The 22,364-nt window shown below is 43.6% G+C and overlaps 1 protein-coding gene across 12 annotated transcripts in view; it reads left to right on the top strand.

The window, feature by feature from the left end:
- C2CD6 (C2 calcium dependent domain containing 6) overlaps positions 1–22,364 on the top strand; it is a 109,534-nt gene that overhangs the window by 46,082 nt on the left and 41,088 nt on the right. For 11 of the 12 annotated variants that reach the window (XM_058664825.1, XM_058664836.1, XM_058664835.1 and 8 more), the window contains 2 exons: positions 339–629; positions 22,280–22,363. In XM_058664825.1, the coding sequence (XP_058520808.1) occupies positions 339–629; positions 22,280–22,363 (375 nt within the window). The remainder of the gene's footprint in view (positions 1–338; positions 630–22,279; position 22,364) is intronic. The other variant, XM_058664824.1, reaches the window with a different exon arrangement.

The following is a 22,364-nucleotide window of genomic DNA, read 5'->3' as shown; positions in this document are numbered from 1 at the left end:
ATGCCATTTTACTACTAACATTTTCCATGTTTAGTGACATATTGGTGATTGTGAAATGGTAAAATGTCACATTTTCAGATTTTCTTTTTGAGATGCTGATATATAAAATCTAGACATCAGAACTACTGCTTTGTAAACTAGCTTTTTAAAAATCATTTTATAGGTGATAGGCAAGTAGTTATCGTGTCTTTTATTAAGCAATATAATGACTTACAAGTATTAATAGTAACCTTTTATTGTAAAAGATAAGGATATAATTTAAGTTTTTTTATTCATTTAAAATATTTTGTAGTCACTAATGAGTAACTTGCAGCTTGTTACACTGCTGTATTTTCCAGTTGCCAGACAATGACGCAGAAGCCTTTGCCACGCCAAATTTGAGCCAGCCTTATCAAGATATTGCAATTGATGTTTCTTCTGCAAGTTATGATCCATATCTATCCATGGATACTCCATTTTCCACCGATCCTAGTCTCAGAATAACAGAAGACAAAAAAACACAACCTTTACCTGAATTCCACTTGGAAGATGCTCCAGGTGGAAATATGGAAAGATTGTTTTTTCCTCCAGAAGTAAAATTTGGTGATGAAACTCCAAGAATTTTAAAAACAGATTCATCTCCAGCAGAGGTAAAGTTGAGGAAAAGTAGCTACATAAATCTAGAGAGAATAATGGGGAAAAAGTTAGATTCATCTTCAACGGAAATTAGGTGGCAAAGAAGCTCTCCAAACTTAAACGAGAGGAAGAGCATAAGCTTAGTATCCCACTATTCAAAATCAGAAGCCCTGGAGCTGAAGGGGTCTACTCTCATGGTGGAAGTGTAAAACCAGGAAAAGCAAAGTTATGTAATAGACAAATGCAAGCAAGTTGAAATATTTTCAAATGTCCATAAGCAGAAATGTGTCTCTCCATATTAGATATTCCTACCCTACTTAAATGATCAAGAAAGGAAGAAAAACCCTTTGACGAAAAAACAGTGATCTGGCATTCCACGAGTACAAATTTATTTCATGGGTTGGTGTTAAATTCAGCTAGAAGAGTTACAAGAAGAAAACAGAAATTTAAATGTAATTTAAAAAGCTAGGATGTTGTTGCAGTGAATTTTTTAGTTAAGCTGTTATATTACAGGAAATAACATGTTGTTCCTGTTACAAATGATTTTATATTTTGTAATGAGAACGATCTGAATAAACATTTGCAGGTACAACGTGTAAGACCTTTGTTTCTGGAAATAGCAGGTGTTCCACTTGCTCTTTTGATCTTGCTTAAATCACTATTACAAGCAGCTCAGACAGCAGTGTAATAAGATGTGAAAGGTGATGAGGCTGTGCCTTGAAATATTTTAACTAGCCTGATTCCTAAATCTTAAGACATGAAAGTGCTTCCTCAGCTTTTGAATGGTAGATCAGATTAAGGAATTTCTAAATTTCCTTCCAAATTTCAAAAGATATAATTTTGTTAAATATCTTTATCTGAGGAATTGCTCTTAATCATCTAAATCAATAGCCTAACCTACATAATTTTAAAAGAATACTCTTCATTATACTGAATATAAAAGTAATATAATTTTAGAAAATGGAGAGAAGCATAAAAAGTATTTGCAATTCTTTCATATTTATCAATTTTATTTCCTTTCAATCTGCAGTGCACATAAACTAATATACATATATAATTTATATGCTTTTAAAACTTCTAGCTATGATTATTATACACATTTGACAGTGTATTATTAGCAACTTCCTGAATTTTTCTGAAAATCTGCAAGGCATGGAATATCTTAAAATATGGATATTTCATAATTTTAAAGCAATTTCTTTATTGTTGGGCATTAAGTTTGAAATTGACATTCTTTTACCTGATTGCTTACATTGGTCCCTGGTTAGCTCATATTAGGAATGGCATATTGACAGATTTTTTTCGAGAAAGACTATACTTTATATTCTTTTTTTTGAAGATTTATTTATTTTTATTGGAAAGGCAGATATACAGAGAGGAGGAGAGACAGAGAGGAAGATCTTCCATCTGATGGTTCACTCCCGAAATGGCTGCAATGGCTGGTGCTGAGCCAGGAGCCTCTTCTCGGTCTCCCATGCAGGTGTAGGGTCCCAAGGCTTTGGGCCGCCCTCAACTGCTTTCCCAGGCCACAAGCAGGGAGCTGGATGGGAAGTGGAGCTGCTGGGATTAGAACTGGCATCCATATGGGATCCCAGTGCATGCAAGGCAAGGATTTTAGCCACTAGGCTGTTGTGACAGGCCTTTGCCCATTTGTTATCTAGATTGTTTTTCATTGTTGAGTTTCTTGAGCTCTTCGCAGTATTCTTTATTAATAATATTAATTATTAATTATTAATATTAATAATTTTATCAGTTGCATAATTTGCAGATGTTTAGTGCCACTTTGCTAGTTGCCTCTTCACTTTGTTGAGGCTTTTCTTTGCAGTGCAGATCTTCTTAGGCTGATGTGATCCTATTTTTGCTGATATTGCTCATGCTTCTGGGGTCTTTTCCAGGAAGTCTTTACCGAGGCCATTGTCTTGCAAAATTTCCCCCATGTTGTCCTGTAGAAACTAGATGATATCATATTTTTAGATTTAAATCCTTGATCTATTTTGAGGTGTTTTTTTTTTGCATGAGGTGTAACGTCGGGATCTTATTTCTTACTTACGCATATAGAGATCCAACTGTCCAAACACCTCTTGTGGAAGAGACCATCCTCTTTCCAGTGACTTATTTGAGCTCATTTGTGGAAGACTAGATGTTTGTAGATGGATGGATTGACTTGTTGTGCATTCGTCTGTACATTTTTTTTTTTTGGCAGAATATCATCCCAATCAATTAAGAGCCCCAATATAACATCAACAACAATTTAAACATTATGGAATTGACATGGTTTTGAGTAACCAGTATGTTAAAAAAAATGTAAGTTCTTAACCACATCCTATGATTAGCTCATTGACATGTCAATTTTAGTTTATATACAGAACCGGCTGCTATACACCTTGAAATGGCCATAGGGTACTATTCAGCTGTCTCGTGTCTATTTTCATTTTAGTATTTAGCCGTTTGTTGTGTTGAAGTATAATTTTGCTGAACTTGGCAGATTTTAGGATAATCTAGACTGGCTTATAACTCTAACAAGACATTTGTCAACAATTAAGGTGCAGAACATTCTGTTTTAGGAGGGGTGTGCAGAGAAATCTTCAACACCGTGGTGAGGACCCAGCTGATTTTATTATTTCTGCCTGTAGTATGTCCTGAAATCTGGTATTGTGGTGCCGCCAGCTTTATTTATTTATTTATTTATTTTTAATGACTGCTTTAGTTATTCTGGATCTCTTGGGTTTCCATTTGAATTTTAGCATCATTTTTCTTCCTAGATCTTGGAAGAATGTGACTTGTATTTTGATTGGGGTACATTGAATTTGTAAATAGTTTTGGGAAGTTTAGAAATTTTGAAAATTCTTTCAATCTGAAAATATGGCGTATTCTTTCATTTTTGTTCTTTTATTTCTGTCTTATAATGTTTTATAATTTTCATCATAGAGATTTTTCAAATCCTAGTTAGATGCATTCCAAGGTGTTTAAATTTTTACAGCTGTTGTGAGAGGTCCTGATTTTGTGAGTTCTTTCTCAGCAATGTCACTGCCTATGTATAGAAAGGCTATTAACTTTTTGTATTTTATATCCTGTAACTTTTTGAAAAAAGATTTGTTTTTATTGCAAAGTCAGATATACAGAGAGAAAGAGAGACAGAGAGGAAGATTTGTACGATGATTCACTCCCCAAGTGACTGCAATGGCCAGTGTTGTGCAGATCTGAAGCCAGGAGCCAAGAGCTTCCTCCAAGTCTCCCACACCAGTGCAGGATCCCAAGGCACTAGACCACCCTCGACTGCTTTCGCAGGCCACAAGCAGGGAGCTGGATGGGAAGCGGGGATGCCGGGATTAGAACCGGTGCCCATATGGATTGGTGCGTTCAAGGCGAGGACTTTAGCTGCTAGGCCACCACATTGGGCCCTATCCTGCAACTTTTTTTTTTTTAAGATGTATTCATTTTATTACAGCCAGATATACACAGAGGAGGAGAGACAGAGAGGAAGATCCTCCGTCCGATGATTCACTCCCCAAGTGAGCCGCAACGGGCCGATGCGCGCCCATCCGAAGCCGGGAACCAGGAACCTCTTCCGGGTCTCCCACGCGGGTGCAGTGTCCCAATGCATTGGGCCGTCCCCATATGGGATCCCGGGGCCCTCAAGGCGAGGACTTTAGCCGCTAGGCCACGCCGCCAGGCCTATCCTGCAACTTTTTAAAACTCTCTTAAAAATTCCAATAGTTTTTTAGTAGAGTCTTTTAATTTTCTTATAAATAGAACAGTATAATCTTTGAGCAGGGATAATTTGACTTTCTCCTTTCTAATTTGTATTCCTTCAATTTCTTTTTCTTGCCTAATAGCTCTGCTTAGAGCTTCCAGAACTATGTTGAATAGCGATGGTAGAAGTAGAGATTCTTGTCTGATTCCAGATCTTAATGTAAATGCTTTCAGCTTTTTATCATTTAATATAATTCTGATGGTGGGTTTGTCATGTTTTGTCTTGATTGTGTTGAGAAGTGTTTCTTCTATGTCCAATTTACTTAATTTTTTTTAATCAGGAAAGGATATTGTATTTTATGTTTTTCTATGTATCTGTTGTGATAGTCATAGTGTCTATAATTTATTTATGTAATGTATTGCATTTATTCATTTGCATGTTTTGAATCATCTCTGTATCCCAAGTGTAAAACCAAGTTGGTCTGGGTGAATGGATCTTTTTGATTTTTTGTTGGATCCAATTAACTAATATTTTGTTGAGGATTTTTGCGTCTGTGTTCATCAGGGATAATTGTATTTGGTTCTCTTTCCTCATTGTATCCTTTTCTGGTTTTGGAATTCAGGTGATGCTGGTCTCATAGAATGAGTTTGGGAGGATTCCCTCCCTTTCAGTTGGTTTAGATAGTTTGAGAAGAATTGGAATTAGTTCTTTTTGAGAGATTTGATAGATTCCAGCAGTGAGGCCATCCACTCCAGGGATTTTGTTTGTTGGGAAGGTCTTTATTACTGAATCAATTTTGTCTTGGTGATTGGTCTACTTAAGTCTTCTATATCTTCATGAATCAAACTTAATAGATTGTATGTGTCCAGGAATATATTTCTTGTGGGTGTTGGTGGTATAGTGGCAAGCATAGCTGCCTTCCAGGAATCTATTTCTTGTTGTTTTTTCAATTTATTCTTTTTATTTCTGTGGTGCATCTCCTTTTCCATCTCTGATTTATTAATTGGGGTCTTCTCTGTTTTTGTTTTTGTTGTTGTTTGTTGTTACTCAAAGTATTGATGCATCAATTTTGCTTTCCCCACCCCCCACAAAACAGCTCTTTATTTCATTGACTGTTTTGGGGTCTCAATTTTATTTCTTGTCATATTTTAATCCTTTCTTTCCTCCTAGTAATTTTAGCTTTGCTGGTTTTTTTGGTAGATCCTTGAGATACATTTTAAGATTCTTTATTTGATATCTTTCTGTTTTATTGATATAGGCACTAATTTTATAAACTTCCCTCTTACCGCTGCTTTTACTGTATCCCATAAGGATTAACATGTTGTACTGTCATCTTTGTTCATTTCCTGGAATGTTTTGATATCTCTTTTGATTTCTTCTGTGACTCAACATTCATTCAGGAGTGTATTATTCAATCTCCACGTGTTTTCATATTTTCTAGAGTTTCCTAAGTTGTTGATTTCTAACTTTTCTCTGTGAAAGTCAGAAAAGATACATGTTGTGATTTCAAATTGTTTTTAAACTTGTTTAGCCTTCCTTTATGCAGAGTATATAGTCTGAAGACTTTCTTAGCACTAATAAAATGTGCTTTCTGCTGCTGTGGAATGAAATGTTTTATAGATATCAGTTAGGTTCAACTGATCCATAATATAGATTAACTCTTTTTGCTTTGTTGATTTTTTAAAAAATTCATCTGTTCATTCATGAAACTGGGATATTGAAGTCTCCTATTATTATTGTATTGCAGTCTGTATCTCCCTTTGGATCCATTATCAACTGTTTTGAATAGTCAGATGCCCTGGCATTGGGTGCATATAATTTACTGTTGTCACAGCTTTCTGTTGAAATAATTATTCATTACATAATGTCTTTCATTGGTTCATATGAAGATGGCTATTCCTGCTCATTTTTCTTTTCCATTAGTATGAAATACCTTTTTATTTTCATCCTTTCACTTTTCGTCTGTGTATATCTTTGCTGGTGAGGTGTGTGTGTCTTGTAAGCAAAGTTATGCTTTTTTATCTATTCAGCAAATCTAAATCTTCTAATCAGAGAATTTAGACCATTTACTTTTTTATTATTATTAATTCTTTTGCATTATGTGACATTTTCATAGGCTCTGGGGTTCCCCTCGTCCCTCCCCATGCCCCTCCCCCACGGTGTACCCCCCCCCACCCCGTTGCAGCATTACAGTTCAAATTCAGTCAAGATTCTTCTCTTGTAAACAGATGCTAAGCACATAGTCCAGCTGCATATTGTCCAGATGGAATGTACAGCTTCTTGGGGAGACTGTTTAGCTGCGATCAACCCCTGGTGGTTTTAATATTTCTAGTTATGCATCACTGCCAGTCTTGCCACTCCCATTTCGATGAGGTCGTTGTAGAGTTCACTGGTTGACACTGTCCATCATATAGTCTTCATTCACCCGGTTTTCACTGCCAACATATATCTGAGATGGTTGATTGACCCGTTCTGTCCTCCGCCCTCTCTTGGCTAGAGTTCTGAGTCCAGCTGGTCATCTCCACAATCAGCTTGTAGGTGCAATTCCTGGGCTGGCTTGGTTTCGGACTAGAATTGCTCTGGATCCAGTGGGTGTTGCAGACTACGTTGGTTCTGCCTATCACGTACTCGGCACAGCCAGTGGGGGTTGCGGCCTAGTCGGGGCAACCCACAATATCCCCCACCAAGCCCGCCCCCTATCCTGGTTTGCCTATGTGTATAGCAAGCTAGTCCAGTCTGTCCCACATCCCATTTACCTCTTATATTTGTCCCTGGGTTTTAAAGCTTAGTTCTGACTAACCAACTCAGCCATCCAGCCCCCACAGATGTTGTCGAGGTCCGCCCTGTCTAGCCACCCCAACCCCCTTCAAAGTTATCATGTCCTCCCGAGGGAGCAGTGACCCTGGAGGGGGGAACCCATTATTTCCCTCCTGGTTCGTTCACTGTCCCGGTTTATGCACTTTTCGGGTGGTTCCGCAATTTGACTCGACAGAACTAGTCCCCAGCGCCAGCTTCTGCCAGCTGGTGTAACGGCTAAGTCCTTACACTCCTCATACCGGTAACCTCGCCCTGACATTCCACATTGTACGCTGGTTTTGTCGCGACCAAACCCGGCCCAACCCACACTCTGTTCTGGTGTTTGGATATGCCAGTGGACTACATGCACTGATTCAGCCTGGTCTGCCCCCATCCCGTGCCAAATGTATGCCCGTGGGAAATTTTCCTTGGCCTATTCTGGGCTGTTTCCTATTGTGCTTCTTACGCTGACCTGGAGGGTCTGTATCTTGCCCGAGGAGTTGCCCAGGCACCTCCCTCTGAGCCTCTCCCCTCGCCAAGTTATGCGCATACCAGGGGGTTTTTGAGCCAGCTCTTCTCAGTTCACCTCCTGTCCAAGCAGGAATAGTGGCTTAACCTGGCTGGCTTTCACCCCATTCAGGTTCTTGTTATAGGATGTTTCAGCCCAGCTGTGGCACATCTATACCCACGTACAGTTCACAAGTGGCTCAGTGGGGGGTCGAGACCTAGCCTAGCCAGTCTCATGTTTACCTTGGTTATCCAGGACACCAGACGGTATTGGGGTCCGGCACAGTACGGTGCATCCATTCCAAACCCACACTAGTGCCTTGGGAGACTACTACTAATTCTGGATTAGGACACAGCCCCCATTCCCACACACGTTTCCCTTGGAGGGAGCCTCAACCCAGTCGGGGTATCCCCCTGGCTCCCACCCTGGGCCTGTTACTAGCTTTAGATCATATGCCTGCCAGCGTTTGCTCTGACTCAGCTTGCTGCGGTCCCTCATTTGTCCTAGCTGCAGCCTTAGACATTGTGGCTTCGCATCCTAGATTCAAGCAGAGTAGCAGGTGCAATGGCCCGACTCGGCTTGACCTGCGTTCTATTCACCATCCAACGAGGGCGGTGGGTGTGTTGTCCTAGAGATTCAAGCCTCTGTTCCTGGACACTGCGAGGAATCCTGTCTCCCCTATACCAAAGTTGGGTCTATTGAGTGTCCCCAAATAGCTTTCCATATCATAAAAAATCTCTGAGCTCCTGGCTGGGCGGCCAGCAGGCAGAGCCTGGCACCACTTGGTGCACTGGCCGCCCAGAACAGAGGGCTGGCCCTCAGTCTCCCTGCTGTGGGTTTGGCCAGTGAAACTCACGGAGATGCCCGCTTCCAAGTCGCGGGAGCAGGGCGGAGCGCGGACTTTCGTCCAGCTCTGAGGCGGCCCCCATGGCTGTGAACCTGAGGGCTCTGTTGCCCCCCCCCCACCGGTCTTGGGGGAAACTGCGAACGTGCCCGCAGGGTTTGGCGTGTTTCCGCAGCCGAGTTTCATGGAGCGAGGGCACTCCGGCAGCCCGCCATTCCGCTGAAGTTTCAATCTGCCCCCCCATTTACTTTTTTGTTCTTTTTTTTTTTTAGTTCACATTCAACTTTATTTTTTTTTTAGTTTTTTTAAAATTATATTGTTGACAATCTTTACATAGTTAATTACGGTAAAAAGGTTCAAGGGCTATAGGGAAGTGGGTAAGACTATTATGTCCATATTGTTTCCTTCTTGTATCTGAGGTAAAGGGGGCTATTGAGGGAGAAGCCCCACCCAGTTTCCCACCCTCCCCAAGTCCCAGATGTGGGGCATGCTCTGAGATCCTTGCTCAAGTGGTTTTAATAGTTCACCAGTTATGAATCGCGGCCATTTTCGCCACTCCTAGCTCGGTGAGGTCGTTGAAGAATCCACTGATTGAGAGTCTTCATTTGCCCAGTATTTCGCTGCCAACATATAGCTGAGGTGGTTAATTAACTTGTTCTTTCTTCTGTCTTTTCTTGGTTAGAGTTCTGAGTCCAGCATTTCGACTGGGGAGGTCCCCACAGAAACTTTGAGGTATTCCCAGACCAGATTCTTGTATGTTCTAGCAAGCACAGGGCCTGGCACAGTCCATCTCCACAATCAGCTGGTGGTTGCAATTGCTGGGTTGGTTCTGTTTTCAGTCCCGACTTGCACTGGAACCAATGGGTGTTGCAATCCAGCCTGGTTTTGCCCATCACGTACTTGGCCCTCACATCAACCAGTGGGAGCTGCAGCCTCGTCGGGGCGACCCACAATAACCCCCACCAGGCCCGCCCCCTACCCTGGTTTGCCAGTATGTGTAGCAGACTAGTCCAGTCTGTCCCCCATCCCATTTGGCTCTTGTACTTGTCAATGGGTATTAAAGCTTAGTTCCATCTAACCAGCTCAACCATCCAGCCCTCACGGATGTTGTTGAGTGCCTCTCTGTCTAGCCATCCCAGCCCCGTCCTAGTTTTCATGCCCTCCCATGGGAGTAGTAACCCAAGAGGGGGGAACCCACTGTTTCCCTCCCGGGTCTCTCTCAATCCCGTTTGATGCACTCTTCGGGTGGTTCTGTGGTTTGACTTGACAGAATTAGCCCCCAGTGCCAGCTTCTGCCAGCTGATGCTGTGGCTAAGCCCTAACAACCCTCACCCACTCTAATTTATGCTTGCACCAGTAGGAATAATCAGCCCAGCCTGGCTTTTCCCTGATCTAGTCCACATGAGGCGCACAGGTGTTGTAGCCCTGCTTAGTCTGGTCTGTCCCCATCCCAGCCCACGCTTTCCAGTGGGAGTAGCTGTCCGGCGTGGGGACCAGCCCCTTAATCCGCCTGCCAGCTCTGCCCCTCCCTTCCTGGATCTCACGTGTGCTGGATGGGTGCTGCAGTCAAATCCAGTACAGGCAACCTAACCCTGGCATTCCATATTGTGCACTGGGTTTGTCGCAACCAAAGCCGGCCCGACCCATACTCTGTTCTGGTGATCGGATTTGCCAGTGGATGACATGTACTGATTCAGGCTGGTCTGCCCCTGACCCATGCCGAATGTATGCCAGTGGGAAACTTTCCATGGCCTATTCTGGGCTGTTTCCTATCATGCTTCTTACGCTTACCTGCAGGGACTGTGTCCTGCCAGAGGAGTTGCCCAGGCCCCTACATCAGAACCCCTCCCAATGCCAGATTTTGCACATACCAGGGGGTCCATGAGCCAGCCCTACTCAGTTTACCTCCTGTCCTAGCAGGAATAGTGGCTTTTCTTGGCTGGCTTTCACCCCATTCTGGTTCTTGTTGTTGAATGTTTCAGCCCAGCCATGGCTCGTGCATACCCACATACAGCTCACACATGGCTCGGTAGGGGGTTGAGACCTAGCCTAGTCAGTCCCATATCCATCCTGGTTCTCCAGAACACCTGATGGTGTTGGGGTCTGAGCTGGCCTGGTGCATCCAATCCCAGCCCACATTAGTGCTAAGGGAGACTACAACTGTTTCCTAGTTAGAATGCAGCCCCCATTCCAGCAAACGCGCACCTTGGTGGGAACCTCAACCCAGTTAGGGTGTCCCCTTAGCTCCCAAACCAGGCCTGTTCCCAGCCATAGATCACACACATGCCAGTGGCTTCTCTGATTCAGCTTGGCTCAATCCCTCATTTGTCCTGGCCTCTGCCTTAGACACTGTGGCTTAGCGTACTTGACTCATGTAGACCATTAGGTGCAAGAGCCTAGCTCAGCATGACCTGTGCTCCATCCTGGCTTCTTGTTTTGCTTGTAGGCTAAGGTTTGCTCAGTCCTGCCCAGTACATCCCGTTCCATTACCAATTTACACTTTAGCCAACTGTTGGAGCTACTTTGCCTAGCTTGTCCGACCCCTAGGTCTGGACCACATGTTCACCAGCAGGAGCTGTGACTCCCCAGGAGAGTTTCCCAAGTTCCTCCACTTGATCCACTCCCAGACTCTTTTCTCATACATGCCAATGGGTTTTAGGCCAGTGCCCGGCACAGTCTGGCCTTCCATTTGGCCTTATGTGAGCTGGTGAATGTTGCAGCCTGGCCCACCCCACACCCTATTCAGGATGCACTTTCGGGTGCTGCTGCCTTTAGACCATTTACTTTCAAAGTAATCATTGATGAGTAATGACTTAGGCCTGCATTTTTTCCACATATACTAGTAGCGTTTTAGATTTCTCTTTTACTTTTACTAGGAGATTGTATGCCTTCATGGTCCATCATAGTCATGACTTTCATTTTCTTTCTGTGTGTAGCACACCCTTAAGCATCATCTGTGGGGCTGGAAAAGTGATGCCAATTTTTTTTTTAATTCAAAGGCATGAGCTAGGTCAGGCCAACAAGTCCTGTTGAGTCTCAGGTGTGGTGCAAGAGTACAGAGTGTCAGCTGGTGGAAGGGTGTGATCTGTTGGTGTAATTACTGCCCGTTCTCTCTTGTCATGCTTGATGTTGTTTCACATTAGCAGCAACTACCTTCTGGCTGCAGTGGTATATCTCTTCACTCCTTTTGATCCAAGGAATTCTTTTTCTCACTTTTCCAATGAATATCTACATGAGGCCCATGGAATTGTAGTTCTTTTCTTTTTCTTTTCCTCACCTGGGACAGCTGAGCTTAGTGTGACAGCACCCTACTCAACATTCTTGGATCTCCTCTAAACAAGATCCTTGGCCCAAGAATGTGCTGTAGCATCCAATAGTCTAAAGAATGTTACAAGTGCTCTCATCTAATAGAAATTAAGATGCCAGACACGATTCTTTAGAAACAATTTTTTCTACTTGAAAGATTGTTAGAGAGAGAGAAGGAGAGACAATAAAAGAGGTGTTCAATCTGCTGGTTCATTCCCCAAACGGTCACCATGGCCAGAGCTGAACTGATCCAAACTTAGGAGCCAGGAGTTTCTTCCTGGCTTCCCATGTGGGTGCAGAAGCTTAAGACCTTGGGCCATCCTCTGCTGCTTTTCCAGGCTTGCCCAGAAATATTTCTTTAGGATTCTTATCAAGAACCAAGTACTTTGTTTTTCAGGTCACTGCTGTTAATTATATATTATATATTTCACTCTAAAGCTCTTAGGGGGAGCTTGGACATGTTGATATCTTGATTTCAGTTCTCCAACACCAATTTTTTACTTTTGCTCTCTGGAACTGTTTTTATAGTTTTATATAAATTTGTATAGTTTTAAACCATTAAACATGATATATTGCTGTTACAATCAAAATTTAGATTCTGTTAATAAAAAGCGACATGCAAAATGGTTATTGCATATCCAACTAATGTAGTACTACAATTATGTTTCCTATATTTATTAGATGTTATCTTCAGCTAAAAGGTATGTTATAAATTACCGATGCTTTTAAATATAAATTCCCTTCAACACACATTTCTGTTTGTGAATGTAGAAAGAATTCCTCAAAACAACTGTATTTCCTATGTCCTCAGGTTCTGTTCTTGAACACACTGGAATTTTTATTACCATTGTAATTAATCCATTATTTTCAAGGTTATCCATGACTTCCATACACTAGATGTGATGATCGGTTCTCATTTTTCTGACTACCTAGCAACATTTGGCACAGACAGTTGCATCTTTTTCTGGAAACTGATTTTTAACTGGCCTTTTGTGATATCACACTTTCCTGGTTTTCTTCCTTCTTCACTTGGCTGCTCTTTGCTAGAGGATAGAGGCTCTCCTTAGATATTATTGTACCACTCCGGAACAATGACCAGAGCTCATTTGCCCCAGTCACCATACGCCTCCTAATATTTAATGAAGGTGTAGACACTCAACTAAGCCACAGAGGCATAATTCAAAGATAAAAGTTGTCAAAGGAGAAAACCAACAAGTGGTTCAACAAATGCCTAGAGATAAATGTAGAAGCATGAAAAGTGTGAACAAGGGAGACAAAATGACTCTCTCAAGGAACACAACATTATTTCAGCATTAGAATGCAAAGATGAAGAGATTAGTGAAATGCCTGAAAGTGAAATTTTTGAAAAGATCACAAAGCTACTAAAAATAGAATGCATAAATTAAGGAAATCCATACATAGCATGAATAAAAATTTTCTCATGAAATTGAGATAGTTTAAGAAAAATCAAACCGAATATTGTTAATGAATAATTCAATATGCCAAAGAAAAAGCACAGTGGAAAGTCCTCTAACATATAATTTACAATGTAAAAGTCAAATCTTTGGAAGTAGACCAAAAGTGAGAAAAATTGAAAATAGTGTCATAAATCTGTGGGGCACTATTAAACACCTAATAACCCTCTTATAGAGGTTCCTAATGGAGGGGAAAGAATGGATTGCAAGGCCTATTCTATGAAACGAGAACAGAACGTTTTCCTCATTAGAAAGAAAAGGGACACCCAAATACAGAAATTAGACAAGCTGAAAGGTCTTCATCACAACACATTGTAATCTGATTTTCCACAGTAAAACATAAAGATTCTAAAATGTGCATGACAAACACCAGATTACCTTGATGTGATCTCCAATTAGCCTGACAACCAATTTCTTTGTCAGAAACCCTAGAGGCTTGGAAAGAATGGAAAGACATAGTTCAATTCTTAAAAGTAAAATCAGTGCAGAATACTGTACCTTGAAAAGCTGTAATTAAAAAAAAAAAAGGTAAAAGACTCTCTGAACAAGTTGAAAGAATTTGTCACCACTTATTCAGCTTTACAAATAATGCTTAAGGGATGTCTTACACATAAAATGGAGGATGATCATCATTATGAAAGAATGTGAAGGCAAAAAAATCTCCTAGTACAAATACAAAGAGAATCTGAATAATATACATGGAAAATAGCTTGGCTAAGTTGTTACATATCAATAACTTTATAAATAATCTCAATTTTCCAATTTAAAGATATAGACTGGCTCATTGTGTTATAAAATAGGACCCATTTATTTTCTGCTTGTAAGACACACAGTTCACCAACAGATACACACAGACTAAAAGAGAAAGGATGGAAACAGATATCCCATACTAATGGAAAGCAAAAAAGAGCAGAAATAGCCAACCTAATATCAGACAATATAGACTTTAACCCAGAAACTGTCGAAAGAGATGAACAATATGTGATGATTACAAAATTAATTAAACAGGAAAATGTGACTGTAGCAATCATGTATGCACCTAATGCCAGTTTGTCTGGCTGTCTAAACACTATAGGGGTATAAAGAGACATAGATTTCAATACAACAATAGTGGGGGTATTTGGCACACAGTTTTATCAATGAACAAATGGATTATGCAAAAAGGGAACAACTGAGCTAATCTATACTATAAATGAACCTAATGTCAACAGAACATTTCATCTCACAGCAACAGAATACACATTTTACTCATCAGTGCATGGAACTTTTTCTATACCATGTGGCCAGCCATAGGTAAGCCTCAACATATTAAAAAATTGCAATAATACACATTTTTTATTTATGTAAAGTGGGCAAGTTTCACTTATATCCCAATATGGATTTGGGAGCATAGGAATACTTCTCATCCTACCCTCCCTCCAGCCTACATTTCCCACCCACCCTCCTCCTTCCTTGTTTTTGTTTCAAATTTTTATAAATGCTTACTTTGATTTCACTTCACAATCACAGGCTTAACGTAAAGATATCAAGTGGAAACTAATTTTTAAAAGAACAAAAAAAAATCTCTACTCTTTCTGTGAAATATAAAGACTGTATATAATAATCAAATGACAGAACATTACTCTTGCTCTTATAGATTATATTTTCTATTCTGTGTATTATAGATCAGGGAAACATGATGCTTGTCTTTTGAGGGACTGGCTTATTTCACTAAGCATAATAGATTCTAGTTTCATTCACTTTGCTGCAGAAAACATTTCACTTTTTATGTCTAAGTAGTATTTCACTGTGTACACTTATTCAGTCATTAGCTGATTGACATCTGTGTTGACTCTACATCTCAGATACTGTGAATTGAGCTGTTATAACTATATGGCTGCAGATAACTCCTTTTATTAAGATAAATTCTCAGGAGTGGGATGGTTGGGTCATATGGTAGATCTAGTTTCAGATATCTGAGGAATCTGCATACGGCTTTCCATAATGACTGTACTAATTTACATTCCCACCAACAGTGGAATAGAGTACCTTTTTGACCACATCCTCACCAGCATGTATTTATTTATTTAGATTTGTGGATAATAGTCATTCTAATTGGTGAAGTGAGACCTCATTGTGGTTTTTATTTGCATTTCCCTTGTGGCTAGTGATCCTGAACATTTTTGTTTTCTTGTATCTGTTGCTATTTGAATTTCATCTTTGGAGAAATGTCTGTTCATGTCCTTTGTCTATTTTTTTTTTAATTTTTAAGAAGATTTATTTACTTTCTTTGAAAGACAGAGAGAGAAGCAGAGACAGAGAGACATAGGTCTTCTGTCCACTGGTTCACTCCATAGTAGGCCACAACAACCAGAGCTGTGCTGATCTGAAGCCAGGGGCTTCTTCTGGTCTTCCCAGCAAGGATGCAGAGGCATAGCTGGGACATGATCCAGCACCCATTTGGGATCCTGGTGCTTACCAGGGGAGCATTAACCAACTGAGCCATTACATCAGACTCAGTCTGTTGATTTTTGGCTTTATATCCTGCAAGTTTACCAAACTGTCGTATGAGTTCTAATATTTTCTTACTAGGGCCTTTTGGTTTTCTTGTGTAAAGGATCATGTCATCTGCAACAAAGGGTAGCTAGATTTTCTCCTTTCGAATTTGTATTCTTTGATTTCTTTTTCTTGTCTAATGACTCTGGCTAAAATTTCTAAGACTATATTGAATAGCAGTAGTGAGAGTGAACATGTTTGTCTGGTTCTTTTTTTTTTTTTTTTTTTTTTCCATTTTCTCACAGGTTTTTTTTTTTTTTATAATCCATTTTATTGTATTGTTGTTGATAATCTTTACATAGTTAACTATAGTTGAAGGAAAATCAAGAAAGAGAAGAAGAAAAAAAAAAAAAAGGTTCAGGGGGATAGGGAGGTGGGCAATGCTATTATGTCCATATTGTTTCCATCATGTATCTGAGGTAAAAGGGGATATTGAGGGAGAAGCCCCACGTGGTTTCCTGCCCACCCCAAGTCCCGGATGTGGGGCATGCTCTGAGATATGTGCTCAAGTGGAGTTAATAGTTCTCCAGTTATGAGTCACTGCCAGTTTCGCTCGATGAGGTGGTCCACTGATTGATATGGTCCATCATGAAGTCTCCATTTGTCCCATATTTCGCTGCCAACATGTAGCTGAGATGAATGATTGTCCTATTCTGTCTTCTGTCTTTTCTTGATTAGAATTCTGAGTCCAGCAGTTCAAGTGGGGAGATCTCCAAAGATACTTTGAGGTATTCCCAGACCAGATTCTTGTATGTTCTAGCAAGCACAGGGCCCGGCACAGTCCATCACCCTGATCAGCTGGTGGTTGCAATTGCTGTGTTGGTTCTGTTTTCAGTCCCGAGTTGCACTGGAACCAATGGGTGTTGCAGTCCAGTCTGGTTCGGCCCTTACATCAACCAGTGGGAGCTGCAGCCTAGTCGGGGCGACCCACAATAACCCCCACCAAGCCTGCCCCCTACCCTGGTTTGCCAATTTGTGTAGCAGAAGACCAGTCTGTCCCCCATCTCATTTGGCTCTGGTACTTGTCACTGGGTATTAAAGCTTAGTTCTATCTAATCGACTCAACCATCCAGCCCTCACAGATGTTGTTGAGTGCCTCTGTCTAGCCATCCCAGCCCCCGTCCTAGTTTTCATGCCCTCCCACGGGAATAGTGACCCAAGAAGGGGGAACCCACTTTTTCCCTCCCAGGTCTCTCTGTCCCGGTTTATGCACTCTTTAGGTGGTCCTGTGATTTGACTCGACAGAATTAGTCCCCAGTGCCAGCTTCTGCCAGCTGATGCTGTGGCCCTGATCTTGTCCACATGCAGCGCACAGGTGTTGTAGCCTTGCTTAGTCGTGTCTGTCTCTATCCCAGCCAACACTCTCCAGTGGGAGTGGTTGTCCAGCGAGGGGACCAGCCCCTTAACCCCCCCGCCAGCTCTGCCCCTCCCTTCCTGGATCTCACGTGTGCTGGATGGGTGCTGCATTCATATCCAGTACAGGCAACCACGCCCTGGCGTTCCAGAATGTGTACTGGTTTTGTCGCAACCAAACCCGGCCCGACCCATACTCTGTTCTGGTGATCGGATTTGCCAGAGGATGACATGAACTGATTCAGCCTGGCCTGCTCCTGACCCATGCCGAATGCATGCCAGTGGGAAACTTTCCATGGCCTATTCTGGGCTGTTTCCAATCATGCTTCTCGCGCTTACCTGCAGGGACTGTGTCCTGCCAGAGGAGTTGCCCAGGCCCCTCCATCAGAACCCCTCCCAATGCCAGATTTTGCGCTTGCCAGGGGGTTCTTGAGCCAACCCTACTCAGTTCACCTCCTGTCCTAGCAGGAACAGTGGCTTTTCCTGGCTGGCTTTCACCCCATTCTGACTCTTGTTGTTGGATGTTTCAGCCCAGCCATGGCTCGTCCATACCCACATACAGCTCACACATGGCTCAGAAGGGGATTGAGACCCAGCCTAGTCAGTCCCACATCTACCCTGTTTCTCCATAACACCAGATGGTGCTGGGATCTGAACCGGCCTGGTGCATCCAATCCCAGCCCACACTAGTGCCTCGGGTGACTGCAACTGTTTCCTAGATAGAATGCAGCCCCCATTCCAGCACATACACCCCTTGGTGGGAACCTCATCCCAGCTGTGGCATCCCAGATTGGGACCGTTCCTAGCTGTAAATCACGCACCTGCACGTGGTTGCTCCGAGGACCATTAGGTGCCAGCCTGCTACACAAGCCGGAGCTTATCTTTTACTTGATAGGTGTTCAAAGCTCAGCATTATTAAGGGATTGGAAGTTCTTCAAAGGAAGAGTTACTGGCATTGGGAATCTTTAGGATTGACTCAGATCCCAGAAACAGTGGGGTCACTCTAGAGCTATCTCAGCAGCGATTCAGATGTCCAATACCCCAGAGCTCCCCGGCCGGGTGGCCAGCAGGCTCAGCCTGGCGCCAAATGGCGCACTGGCCGCCCGGGCCCAGCCCGCCATGAGCCATGGGCACATGGCGGACTGGGTTCGGGATCCGAGCTAGACGTCCTCTCCCGCAGCCCTCGGCTCGCCTCTGGCAGCCGGAGGTTAAATCCTGTAGGCCCGAGGTTACGCCCCTCCCCAATCCCGTTCACCCACCACCCAATGAGGGTGTTGGGTGGGTCCCGGACATGCCCAGTCACGGAGGCCTCCCCCCTCGGCGTACTCACCCCAGAAGGAAGCAGGCCGCACCCAGGCATGTCCGGGCCCAGCCCGCCATGAGCCATGGGCACATGGCGGACTGGGTTCGGGATCCGAGCTAGACGTCCTCTCCCGCAGCCCTCGGCTCGCCTCTGGCAGCCGGAGGTTAAATCCTGCAGGCCCGAGGTTGCGCCCCTCCCCAGTCCCGTTCACCCACCACCCAATGAGGGTGTTGGGTGGGTCCCGGACATGCCCAGTCACGGAGGCCTCCCCCCTCGGCGTACTCACCCCAGAAGGAAGCAGGCCGCACCCAGGCATGTCCGGGCCCAGCCCGCCATGAGCCATGGGCACATGGCAGACTGGGTTCGGGATCCGAGCTAGACGTCCTCTCCCGCAGCCCTCGGCTCGCCTCTGGCAGCCGGAGGTTAAATCCTGTAGGCCCGAGGTTGCGCCCCTCCCCAATCCCGTTCACCCACCACCCAATGAGGGTGTTGGGTGGGTCCCGGACATGCCCAGTCACGGAGGCCTCCCCCCTCGGCGTACTCACCCCAGAAGGAAGCAGGCCGCACCCAGGCATGTCCGGGCCCAGCCCGCCATGAGCCATGGGCACATGGCGGACTGGGTTCGGGATCCGAGCTAGACGTCCTCTCCCGCAGCCCTCGGCTCGCCTCTGGCAGCCGGAGGTTAAATCCTGCAGGCCCGAGGTTGCGCCCCTCCCCAATCCCGTTCACCCACCACCCAATGAGGGTGTTGGGTGGGTCCCGGACATGCCCAGTCACGGAGGCCTCCCCCCTCGGCGTACTCACCCCAGAAGGAAGCAGGCCGCACCCAGGCATGTCCGGGCCCAGCCCGCCATGAGCCATGGGCACATGGCGGACTGGGTTCGGGATCCGAGCTAGACGTCCTCTCCCGCAGCCCTCGGCTCGCCTCTGGCAGCCGGAGGTTAAATCCTGCAGGCCCGAGGTTGCGCCCCTCCCCAGTCCCGTTCACCCACCACCCAATGAGGGTGTTGGGTGGGTCCCGGACATGCCCAGTCACGGAGGCCTCCCCCCTCGGCGTACTCACCCCAGAAGGAAGCAGGCCGCACCCAGGCATGTCCGGGCCCAGCCCGCCATGAGCCATGGACACATGGCGGACTGGGTTCGGGATCCGAGCTAGACGTCCTCTCCCGCAGCCCTCGGCTCGCCTCTGGCAGCCGGAGGTTAAATCCTGCAGGCCCGAGGTTGCGCCCCTCCCCAATCCCGTTCACCCACCACCCAATGAGGGTGTTGGGTGGGTCCCGGACATGCCCAGTCACGGAGGCCTCCCCCCTCGGCGTACTCACCCCAGAAGGAAGCAGGCCGCACCCAGGCATGTCCGGGCCCAGCCCGCCATGAGCCATGGGCACATGGCGGACTGGGTTCGGGATCCGAGCTAGACGTCCTCTCCCGCAGCCCTCCGTTTGTCTGGTTCTATCTTAGTGGGAATGCCTCCAACTTTTCCTTATTCAATGTGATACTGATTATGGGATTTTCTCATAGTACCCTGACTATGTGAATAAGTGATCTTTATTTATCAAATTGCTTAAATTTTTTTATCATGAATGGATGTTGTGTTTTATCAAATGTTTCTCTGCATTTATTAATCATATGATTTTTATTCTTTAGCTTGTTAATATGATGTATCACAGTTATTGATTTGCTTACATTGAACCATCCTTCATACTGGGGTTAAATCTTACTTAGTCTGGGTGAGTGATTTTCCTGATATGTTGTTGAATCAAATCAGCTAGGGTTTTGTTGAGGATTTTTGTATATATATTCAGCAGGGATTATTTTTGGTAGTTCTCTTTCTTTGTTGCATCTTTTTTCTGGTTTTGGGATTAAGATGATTCTAGACGCACAGAAGGAGTTTTAGGGGATTTCCTACCTTCCAATGGTTTCAATAGTTTGAGAAGAACTGGAATTAGTTTTTCATGAAAGATTTGGAAGAATTCAGCAGTGAAGCCATCCTGTCATGGGCTTTGCTTTGTAAGGAGGATTTTTATTACTGATTAAACTTTCATCTTAGAGATTGGCCTAGACCTAGTATTTAACTGAAACATGTCATAGTGAAGGTCTTTTCTCTCCTTTCCTATTTGGAGTTCTCTGGAATTCCTGTACTTGGATACCGATTTTTTTCCCCCATGTTTGAGAAATTTTCAGTTAGTATTTCACAGATTAGACCTCCTAATCTAGCCTCTGTTTCCACACCTGCAAGAACTACTTAGAAATCTGTGCTAGGGCCTTTGATAATAACATGTAACTCTTGGAGGCATTTTTTGGTTCAGTTTCATTAATTTTTGTCTAATATTTTCTCCTAGAATGATCTCAGAAATTTTCTTCTGCCTCATTATGTCTGTTGTTAAGACTTTCCACTATATTCTTATTGGCACAGTGGCTTCTTCATTTCTCTTTACAGTTTGAATCTTGTGGGATAACTTCATTCATGCCTTGGATTTTCTTAATTCCAGTATCTGATTCTTGTTCTGAGTACTCTTAAGAGCATTTAAAAAATTTTCATTTTTCTGACATTTCATTGATTTCATCCTTATCATGTTCATTGATTTCCTCTTTATCATGTTGCATTCCTTTTGGGGAATCATAATGTCTTATTTCTATGTTTACTTTTAGGTATCTGTGAATACACCCATTTTTTTTTCTATGATGGTTCTTGTCTTTAAATTACACCTCTGTGGTTTGGAGGAGTGAAAACTCCTTCAATGAAAGTCCAGAGGAGTAAATATGGGGTGATAGTCCAGGGTGACACTCAAATTGGGCATGGTAAATCTTGTTTTTCAACAGTACAAGGGAGTGATCATGACTGTCAGCATAACCACTACCTTGCCTTCTCTCTTTGTCCACATCAATGGCCTTGCATTAGCCTACTGAGGCTGTAATACTTACCCATGTTAGCACATGAACTACACAGAGGATCTCTATGTTGTCTCTGTGAGCACAAAATCCTGCTACAGTATGCCTTGAAATATCTGGGATCTCTTAGCTTTTCATATCAGAAACAATGACTATCCAGAGAGATACCCATGTGCATATCACGCCCTGTCATGCAGTTACAGTTCCTGTGGCCTTTGTGCACAGGACTTCCATAGTCACTGGGAGTTGGGGTTGCTCAGAGCACTCTGAGTGAGGAGTGCAAACAGTGTTCCTGTTGCTCCTGAGCGTGTCGCAGTGTGAGAGGCTGTGCGTGCCTGCACCAGCACAGACTTAAAGGCCATGGGGAAACCCTATTTGTACTCTGAAGTTGCATAGTTAATGCACATGCATGCATGCTGGCAAATGCTATAGCTGCTGCTTACCTTCACTGACTTTTAAGTGACATCATACCCCTATTGGTCCAGTCCTCCTGTAGTTGGTGGTGGGGACAGTGATGGCTCTTCTACAACAATGATTTTAGGACCCCCATCCTCTTCCTTAATCTAATCTAAGGCTGGAATCAGTGTAAGATTTTGTGTCAGTCAATATTTTCACCACGTTGGATTTCACAGTCAGTGTGCAAAAAGCCACTGCTACTTCCCATGACTTCAAAATGGCACTGGCTCCAATCTGGTTTGAATGCACAAATATTAGCTAGAGACAGAATAAGAGCATCCAGGATATATAAACTGGTACCCATAGGAGAGGCTGGCATTGAAGGTGATGGCTTTACCCACTACACCACAATGCTGGCTGCAGGGGCCCTTTTTTTAAAAAAAGATATCTTTTGGGGGGAGTCCCATTTTCCTGCTAGAGTGACTTTGGATCACTTAGAAATTATGACATACTAAAACTCTCCTTGTTCTCCCTCCCCTTACTACCCATTTCTTTTCTTTGCTAGGATGAAATTCATAAGAGAGATCGGAGAAAAGTAGTCTTACGGAAGAAGGAAATTCTGCCGAGAACCGTGAAGAGTCACTGTCAGG

Source organism: Ochotona princeps, chromosome 5 (genome assembly GCF_030435755.1).
Source record: "Ochotona princeps isolate mOchPri1 chromosome 5, mOchPri1.hap1, whole genome shotgun sequence".
NCBI lineage: Eukaryota > Metazoa > Chordata > Mammalia > Lagomorpha > Ochotonidae > Ochotona > Ochotona princeps.
The sequence above is the reverse complement of the archived record's forward strand: the minus strand, read 5'-3'. Positions and strand labels throughout refer to the sequence as shown.